Source organism: Pelodiscus sinensis, chromosome 4 (assembly GCF_049634645.1).
Source record: "Pelodiscus sinensis isolate JC-2024 chromosome 4, ASM4963464v1, whole genome shotgun sequence".
Lineage (NCBI taxonomy): Eukaryota > Metazoa > Chordata > Testudines > Trionychidae > Pelodiscus > Pelodiscus sinensis.
In genome coordinates, this window is record NC_134714.1 from 63,493,746 (window position 1) to 63,503,622 (window position 9,877).

The 9,877-nt window shown below is 45.0% G+C and overlaps 1 protein-coding gene across 3 annotated transcripts in view; it reads right to left on the reverse strand.

Annotated features, from left to right (window-relative positions):
• DNAJC17 (DnaJ heat shock protein family (Hsp40) member C17) overlaps window positions 1-9,696 on the reverse strand; it is a 32,471-nt gene extending 22,775 nt beyond the window's left edge. For all 3 annotated transcript variants that reach the window (XR_012903435.1, XM_075927114.1, XM_014576318.3), the window contains exons 1-2: window positions 9,538-9,696; window positions 3,231-3,300 (exon numbers count right to left, since the gene is read on the reverse strand). Coding sequence is in view for 2 of the 3 variants with exons in the window: in XM_075927114.1 (XP_075783229.1) it covers window positions 3,231-3,300; window positions 9,538-9,615 (148 nt within the window). In the remaining variant the exon portion in view is untranslated. The remainder of the gene's footprint in view (window positions 1-3,230; window positions 3,301-9,537) is intronic.
• Between the last annotated feature and the right edge of the window lie 181 nt (window positions 9,697-9,877).

Genomic DNA, 9,877 nt, shown 5'->3' on the forward strand with positions numbered 1-9,877 from the left:
GAAGACAGCTATAGATTTCTAGAGAGAATAACTTTTCAAAAGTATTTATAAGCCAGCCTATAGCCCATGGCTCTGGAAGTCACTCACAAAACTATGCTCTATTATCTAAGCTTTCATTTAAAGAGAAAAAAAAACTATTTCTGGACCTTCAGGTTCTGAAGGAAATCTTGTAAATATGAAATCAAATGTAACCTATGCAGTAAAGCGGGGTGGGGAACTTTTTTTGTGTTGGGGGGCACTGACTCATAAAAAATGTCAGGGGCCACACACAAGTGAAAAGCAAAAAACACAACCCCTGCAAACCCTCAATGACATGGCCACCAACTGAGAAGGAGAAAGACACTCCTCACATACCAGAGCCTAGGGGGGCCCAGCCTAGGAGATTTTGTGCACTCCACCCCCATAGTGGGACGGTTGGGGGCTAGAGCATCAGCACAGGCTCCCCAATACTGGGAGTAGCCCCAAACCTCAGGAGCTGGATCCCAGCAAGCTGAGGGCTACATCTGGCTCCCAGGCCTTAGGTTCCCCAACCCTGCAGTAAAGCATTCCTGAACCTGCAAATAGCCTGGGGGAACGGGGCACAGTCCTGATAAGTAGGCATTCTCCCTTTCATCTCAATGGGATATTATTTCTGAAATGTTAACTGTTTCGCCACTGATCATTTTACAAGAAGGATTCAGCTCATGTTCTTATTGCATAATCCCCAACTATTAGGATTGCCAGGTGTCCGGTTTTGAACCAAACAGTCTAGTATTTGAGCTTTCTGTGCGGGAAACAAATTGAGAAAATATAAATGAGAAAATATAAGTGTCCGGTATTTTCTAAATAAGTTGTAATGTCGATTGTGATGTAATGTCAAGTATGTCCGGTATTTTTGTTGAAACCATCTGGCAACCCCACTAACTATCTTCACTGCCTACCAAAGCGCCATATAAGGACCATCTTCCCTCTGAAAGTAGCTACAGAACATTTATATGCAATCAGTAAACAAATCTATGGCATAAAAAAACTGAAAAGTATGAGGGACACCATAAAATAAAATAAACTGAATATCAAAATTAACATAAGTGGCTTCAACACGTGGATGGTATTATTCATTTTCATATTTAATTAATTAACATGTATATTTAACAGTTGTAGAATGAAGGGCATTGTCCATAATTTAGAACGATTTTACTGCACAATACAGGCAGTCCCCGAGTTACGTACAAGATAGGGACTGTAGGTTTGTTCTTAAGTTGAATCTGTATGTAAGTCGGAACTGGCGTCAGCCGGAACTGATCAGTTTCAACCGCGGCTGAATCTGGACGCCAGTTCTGACTTACATACAGATTCAACTTAAGAAACCCAGGCGTCCCCAAGTCAGCTGCTGCTGAAACTGATCAGCGGCTGATTCCAGGAAGCCTGGGGCAGAGCAACTCTGCCTGGGGCTTCCTGTAGTCAGCCGCTGGTCAGTTTCAGCAGCGGCTGACTTGGGCACGCCTGGGGCAGAGCAGCTGGGGTGCTGCTGGGTTGCTCCAGTAGCGCGGCTCCTTGGCGCTACTGGAGCAATCCAGCAGCACCCCAGCTGCTCTGCCCCAGGCGTCCTGATTCAGCTGCTGCTGAAACTGACCAGCAGCGGCTGAATCAGGACGCCTGGGGCAGAGCAGCTGGGGTGCTGCCGGGTTGGTCCGGAGCAGCGCTGCGGGACCAACCGGCAGCCCCCAGCTGCTCTACCCCAGGGGTAGGCAAGAAAAGCCTGGTCTGCTGAGGGGGGGGGCACTAGCTGCACCGCCCCCCAGCAGACCAGGGAGATTGGGGTGGCGAGACCGCCCAAGTCCTCCACAGCTTTGCTCCGTCTCCCTGGTCTGCTGACCTGGGAGACGCGGAGCAAAGTCGCAGAGCACGCGGGCAGCGGGACAGTCCAGGCGCGCCGCGGCTGTCCCACTGCTGGTGTGCTCCAAGGCTTTGCTCCCCATCTCCCTGGTCTGCTGGTCAGGAGACAGGGAGCAAAGCCGCAGAGCACGCCCGCAGGGGGACAGCTCAAGCGCACCCGGGCTGTCCCGCTGCGGGCGTGCTCCAAGGCTTTGCTCCCCGTCTCCCTGCAGACCAGGGAGACGGGGAGCAGCTTTTCTCGCCCCAGAGGACGGGGGCGGCAGACCGCGGCGCATCTGGGTGTCCCGTCACTCCCATCCTCCGGGGCGAGAAAAGCCCCGTTCGTAACTGCGGTCGGATCCGCGTAACTCGGGGACTGCCTGTATATGGAGGCTTGCATATAGCATATATTATTTTCTTACAATGGGCACTACCAAAATATCAATCAATAATGATATACCAGTTTTATATTGAACCCTAGAGATTTTTAGGGCTGCAGATTAGAAGAATGACCTGGAAGCCATTGGGATATAACTCAGTTACCTGATAATGATGAATGTATCTCGGCGCTTGTCTATACTGTAGAGAAATGTGCACTTACAGATTTGTAATTTCTAAAGTACACTAAAATGCTGCACATTAATTGGTCCACACAGACCTTCCTTTGCACATGAAAGTGCATTTTACTACCACCTTAACACACATTAAGGAACCTTTAGTGCATAGCAGAGATGTTAAAATATGTTTGTGCAAACATGTAACCACTGAAATTGTTAGTGGTTACACATTTACATGCAAGGGGTGGGGTGAGCTGCTGTATTAGAGGCAGCAGCGCGGGGCAGCAGCCAGTCTGCACAGGGAGCCCGTTTTTAAACACAGGCAGCAGCACAAGGTGGCAGGGGCTCTCCAGAAACAGGGCCGGGAGCGTGTTGGCTGCTAGCCCCGACCCCAGGGACTATTGAATAGTCGTGTAACCATTAAAATTCAATTACATGCTATCTAACATCCCTAGTCAGCAGCACAGGGGAGAAAGGGAGTGCATGTAACTGTGAGGGTTAACAGATGAGCCTGGGGTTGATCAGTTAACTCTTTACTCAGATAAACATTCACATCCCTAGAGCATACCTGCAGGGTTTACACGGGCCAGTTAATGCACAAGTTGGTGCGCTGTAGAAATCACAACTCCATAAGTGTGCATTAGCTCAATGTGTAGACAAGACCTCAGAGATACGTGCATACACTCAGTAACACAGGCACTCCATAATTACTTGCAAAAACAGAGCTGTGCAACAGAAAAACAAACAGCCACTCCCAGTTGTTCATGCAACTAGGACTAACAGGGATAACCTGCTTGTATCCACCAAGACTGATCTTACCTGCTCTGGGATTGTCTGGGTTCTTATCTGGATGGCAAGTCAGGGCTTTCTGCCTATATGCTTTCTTAACCTGTAAGAGCCAAAACAGAGATTCACTAATGATTGTAATTCTCCTCACACAATGGCATTTAGGACAAAAGCATCACATAGGAAACACAAGAGATGTACAATTGAGTGTTGTGTAAAAAAGGACTTAAGATTAGCTGCCAGCATTCTCTGGCAGGTGTGGGAGTGCCACAGGCAACCTAGCAAATACGGAAAGACTAGGACACTGATGCCATCACTGGCAGCTGGTTAGGTAAATAAAACGATCTTAATGCAACAACAGGAGGTTGTTTAAAGCTCAACTTCTCTATATGGGTCTTCCCTTGTAATCACATCACACCGCAACAGGAAAACATTCCAGCCCAAGATGCCAAGTAGGTCAGCAATCACAGTCACAGCTTTTTAAAGCCATAGATTTTACACCTAGATAGAGCATATTGCAATAATCAAGCATTACAGTCACAAATCAGTAGACCACTACAGCCAAGGCCAAGTTTAATATAAGGGAGCACAATCATCAGCAATTCAGGAAGGGAGGGGGTATTCTCTGCAGATGGAATTATTTGGAATGGAGTTCATACAGCACACTGCTTAACAATGGATATTAGCAAGGAGAGAAAATTTGACCAAATACTATGCCATTTTAGTAACGGTCTCATACATCCATGTTAGTTTCAGGGGGTTCCTCTCCCTGCTTGCAGCAATAGATATGCCACCACAGAGATCATGTAAACACAGCATTTCTTACAGTTCAAAAGGAAGTCAACAAAAGTGTTAAAATCATACCAGTGGCATATAAAAATCTGAGTTCTCTCTATCATAGGAAATCTTTCTTGATTTTATACTTGCAAGCAAGAGAAGAGTGACCTCTAGCCAACTGCCAAAAAATTGCTTAATAAGTTGGCTGGTGAGAACTTGTGGTGTTCATACACCACCTGGTGGACATATATAAGTAACAGTGTAGACAACCAGCTGCTAAAAAAAAGCCACCTAAATAAAACACCACTGTAAATGAGAATCCGTTAAAAACTAAAAGGAGTTTTCTAAATCACAGATCATCTATACACATCTATACACTGTCAGAGGAACACTCTAATGTGATTATATCAATTAGGACTTCTAAACAATTGACCTAAGGATTAGGAATGTGAATAGTTAACTGATAGGGGCTGGAGACTGCCGCAGTGGGGGAGGGCTGTTCCAGCCCAGCTGGAGCAGCCCCCCTCCCCTGTTTAAGTGTTAAGTTTAACCAGTGAACTAATTAATTGGGATTTTACATTTCTACTATGGAAAAATAATTCCTCCCTTCGTTTACAGTTTATGGTGATCTCTGACTGACTCCTTTGTAGATTACCCAGTCTCTGGGATGCTTCAGATACTTCACATAAAGATATTGCTTTCAGGCAGCTCATGTCACCAACAGATTTGCCACATTACTGTGCTGATCCTTGAATACAATCACATTTTTAACTGGTAATACAAACCGGCAAGTCAAATGGTTAGTTCATGCCAAATTGGTAAATTTAAGATCTGATCCAAGTAGGCTGTCTTTCATGCCTGCATGGAAGCACAGATGATTGCTACCTGCATGGATCCAATGGCAAGCACAGAGTCTCAGGAAACAGCTTCCATTAAAAGAATATGATGGAAGTTTTCAGGGTACTAACATCTGCCCCTCATACAAAGTCCTTAGGGTCACTTTCCCTACTGAACTGAAGTGAGAATGACAGTGAATTTGTGGGCAATCACAAATACAGTTGCAATGGTATTAGCAGTTTTAAATAATAGAGTGGGAATGAGTTGCCCTGTGGAAACCTAGAGTTTGTTAATGATTTGGGTTGGATAGGATTAGAAAAAAAAATAAAAATAAAAAAAAATACTCCACAAACCTTTACAAAATATTATTTTAGAAACATGTTAATACATTTCCTTCTTAAATATCTTACTCCCCAACTTAATAAATACAAAAATACCAATGATGCCCATCAAGTTTCTGTTACACATTCCTCAAACTATCTACTAACTTGACAAGGAAATCACATGATGATACAACAGGGCCTCAACGTTAAGTTAAAGAAATGGATTCAAAACTATTTAAAAGTTGTTCATATATCTCCTTTCGATAAAGTTAGATATTCATGACTCTATTCAGCCCTGGAGAAGCAGGGTGCAACTTGACTGAAGACGAGGGATTTTAAAAAGCAGGTAACTGGGTAACCATGTAACTGCTGAAATTTTCAGCAGTTACATACACCTGGAGCACAGGCAGCAGCTGGCTCCCTGGGATGTCTGCAAGTCACCAGGGCCTGATGAAATGCATCCTAGAATACCCTGGGAAGACCTGCAGCCCCCTTCCCAATGAACTGGCTGCCACCTCCACACTGCTGCCTCTGTATCAGAGGCATCAGCATGGAATGGCAGCCGGCTCCCCCAGCACGGGGCTGAAGCCTGCGTGTAACTGTTCACAGTAACTGGTAAGCTCATGCTTATCGGTCAACAGTTTAAACAGTTATTCTATTATATCCCTACTAAAGACAATGGGCTATGCCTGCTTATTTTAGTGCTAGTTTTTACTTCTACCTAATTGAAAGGACCCTTTCAACTTAAACATCATACTTGTATCTAAAATTTACCTACCAATGTTACTGTAACTGAGAATTTAGGAATGTGAAAGTGTAACCATGCACATGGATAACGGATGAGCCTGGGCTCATCACTTAACCTTAACAGTTACACGCAGGCTCCTGGTATGCATGAGTATCTGGCTTAAAAGCCAGCTTCTCACATGTACCAACTCCTGGGGAGCCACCTTCCACCTCCCCCCCCCCATATTTTGCTGGTTCTGTATCAGCTTCCAGTGCATATTGGCTCTCGAGGAGTCAACTGCCAGCCCATGTTTACTTAAATGCATTTTAATATCCCTACTGAAAATTAGAGTAAAAGATTATTTATCAATTGAACAAAGTTAATGTTAACTCTGTATTTAGTTAATGTCACTTACTTTTCTATAGTCAGATTCCTCTATTATTTGAGAGGGTCTTTAAAACAATAAAGGAGAAAGTAGGGCTGGGGGGAGAGGAGGAGGAGGAAAATGGAACTGCAAATCCCCAAAGTTGTTGAAGAGACTCATGCAGACTTAGTACAGGAAACTAGTTTTAGTACTTTTTAAACTCTTTTATTAAACAGACTAGATTTCAAGTTGATGGTATCTATTTAAAGAACTGTAAATAAATATGAGTGAATTGCAGCTCCACTGAAGCCAATGAGAATTTTCCAATTAACTCCAACAGGGACATGATTTGACCCCACATGTTCAAGACAAGACAAAACAGAAAATACTGCACAGTGACTAGAGTACAGAAGGAGGTCAGCAAGCAAGCAAATATTTTCTGTTCTATCAAATACAGCAACATGATTAAGAATCACAATGCAACACTGACCAAAACAATAATGGTTATACTGGGAATTAATAGCAAAATCTCAAAGAAAACAAGCAAGATTATACACACAATTAACAATCTGCTAACCTCTCCATAAACATTTTCTAAAAACGTAATTTTAAAATTCCAGGAACCAACATATGACAGAATGCTCCAAATCAGAGTTCCATATCCTAGTCTCTATAGTCTTTTCTCCCACCTCTCTGCCCTTCTCTCACTCCCATCCCCCAAATCCGTGGTTTCCTTTCTCCATTCCCTGTGTTTGTGTTATTGATTTATATTGCACTTTTTCAGGACAGGGATTTGTTTTAGTCTATATCTATAAAGTACCTAGCAAGTCAGGGGCCCTTTCTACATAAACAGTGAAACACAGTATTAGTTAGGCTTCAGCTAGGAGAAATGCAACCATTTCAAGAGAGGCAAATAAAGAGAATTCACTGGTGAATAATGATTACAAGAGTTTTGAAAATGACAGAATAATATTCTATCTAGAGTAAGGGGCAAATAGAGGCATAGCAACTGTCTACAAATAGGTAAAGAAATGTTATGTGTGACAGAGTCCTGTTATTTTGATTGCCCAGTCATGACAACAAGGAATACTGGGCTAAACTGAGAAATAAAGTTACACAGTCATCAATAAAGACTTAATGTTGGTCTAATCGGATAGCTTTCTTTGATAGGATAACGAATCTTGTGGATAAGGGAGAAGCGGTGGATGTCATATACCTAGACTTTAGTAAGGCATTTGATACAGTCTTGCATGATATTCTTATTGATAAACTAGGCAAATATAACTTAGATAGGGCCACGATAAGGTGGGTGCATAATTGGCTGGATAACCGTAGTCAGAGTGTTGTTGTTAACGGTGCTAAATCCTGCTGGAAAGGGATAACAAGTGGAGTTCCGCAAGGGTCTGTTTTGGGACCCGTACTGTTCAATATCTTCATCAATGATGTAGATATTGGGATAGAGAGTATGCTTATTAAGTTTGCAGATGATACCAAACTGGGTGGGGTTGCAACTTCTTTGGAGGATAGGGACATAATTCAAAATGACCTTAGCAAGTTAGAGAAATGGTCAGAGGTAAACAGGATGAGGTTTAATAAAGAGAAATGCAAAGTGCTCCACTTAGGAAGGAACAATCAGTTCCATACATACAAGATGGGAAGCGACTGTCTAGGAAGGAGCATGGCGGAAAGGGATCTTGGGGTCATAGTGGACCACAAGTTGAATATGAGTCAACAGTGTGATGCTGTTGCAAAAAAAGCAAATATGATTCTAGGTTGTATCAACAGGTGTGTTGTAAGCAAAACTCGTGAAGTCATTCTGCCGCTCTACTCTGCACTAGTTAGGCCTCAGCTGGAGTACTGTGTCCAGTTCTGGGCGCCACATTTCAAGAAAGATGTGGAGAAATTGGAAAGGGTACAGAGAAGAGTGACAAGAATGATTAAAGGTTTAGAGAACATGACCTATGAACTGGGCTTGTTTAGTTTGGAAAAAAGAAGATTAAGGGGGGACATGATAGCGGGTTTCAAATATCTAAAAGGGTGTCACAAGGAGGAAGGAGAAAATTTGTTCCTCTTGGTTACTGAGGACAGGACAAGGAGTAATGGGCTTAAAGTGCAGCAGGGGAGGTTTAGATTGGACATTAGGAAAAAATTCCTAACTGTCAGGGTGGTCAAATATTGGAATAAATTGCCAAGGGAGGTGGTGGACTCTCCCTCTCTGGAGATATTTAAGAACAGGTTAGATAGACATCTGTCAGGGATGGTGTAGACGGAGCTTGGTCCTGCCTTGAGGGCGGGGGGCTGGACTCGATGACCTCTCGAGGTCCCTTCCAGTCCTATTATTCTATGATTCTATTATTCTAATATAGACCAGGCAGGTCCACAGGCAGCACCAAAATGCAAAGATCTAGAAACAAAGCAGCCCTCGCTTCTTCCCAGAACTTAGAGGAATTTTTATGTGGAATGGCAAATTGTGCCCAAATGTAGCTATTGAGTTCATGTCTTGCAAATTTGACTGGATACATTATGCATAGTGTCTTTTGTTTTAATCCCATTTTTTCTCTATTCTTTATCTTTGTTTTAGGACATTTTAATCACAGGCTGTTAAAGCAAAGTCACTGGATCCATCCTTAACATAAGTCTGCCTTCTGATGAGCACTCAGATGAGCTCCACGATAATGGAACCAACTACTGTGGCTTTGCTGGGGGGAAAAAAGAGCGCTGTTCAGATGAGACAGTGGTTGATACAGATACAGTAAAAGCCAGTGGCCCAGGTATTGTGAATAGAAGCTTGCAAACATTTATGGGATTTTAATGGACATCATACAGACAATTACAACAAACTAGATGTTCCTAAGGGCTCTGAAGTAAGTTACATGCATCACACCTGCCTCCTCTTCGCCCTTCCTATCACTGGTCACCATCTACCCCAGTAACTCTTGCCCTACGGCGCACCCCAACGGTGCCTCTGTGCCTCAAGATCTCCACATCTCCCCCAGTTCCACGCGGCGTCTCTAGCATCAGCGGAGGGGGACCCAAGTTACTTAAGGCTTTGCCGCGCTCTGGGGTTTCACTCCCCCCGCCCAACACGGGCCCCGCATCGCTGCTGGGGGCTCAAGCTGGCGCACGACTCGCTGCACAGGCTGCCGCTTTTCTACCCCCGGCGGGGCAGCCCCACACGCGCTTTCCCGCACCGGCGGCAGGGAGCGCGCGGGACACGCCGCCACCCCCGTGGGGTCAGGCCCTGGGCGGCCCCACACGCGCTGCAGGGGCCGCGGGAGCCCGACGTCCCATCCCCCTCCGGCCAGGCCTGACCTCCTTCTCCGACGCCTTCTCCCCAACCCCCAGCAAGGCGTAGAGATCCAGCTGCAACAGCTCCTTATCGACCGCCATCTCCGCGCCGCCCCCACTGTCCGGCCGACCGGTTCCCCTGCGCCGCTGGGCCTGACCACTATCCCGCACCACTGGCTGCTGGGAAATGTAGTCTCTCCAGCCTCACATTCACCTCTATTCTTACAGCCCTAGGAGGAAGCGGAACTACAACTACCACAATGCCGCGCGCGGTCTACCGCCCACCCGGAAGTTCCCTCTCTGGCCTACCGGCAAAATCACCGCTCCCGGCAGGCTCTGCTCAGCAGGACATGCGCATTGTCTT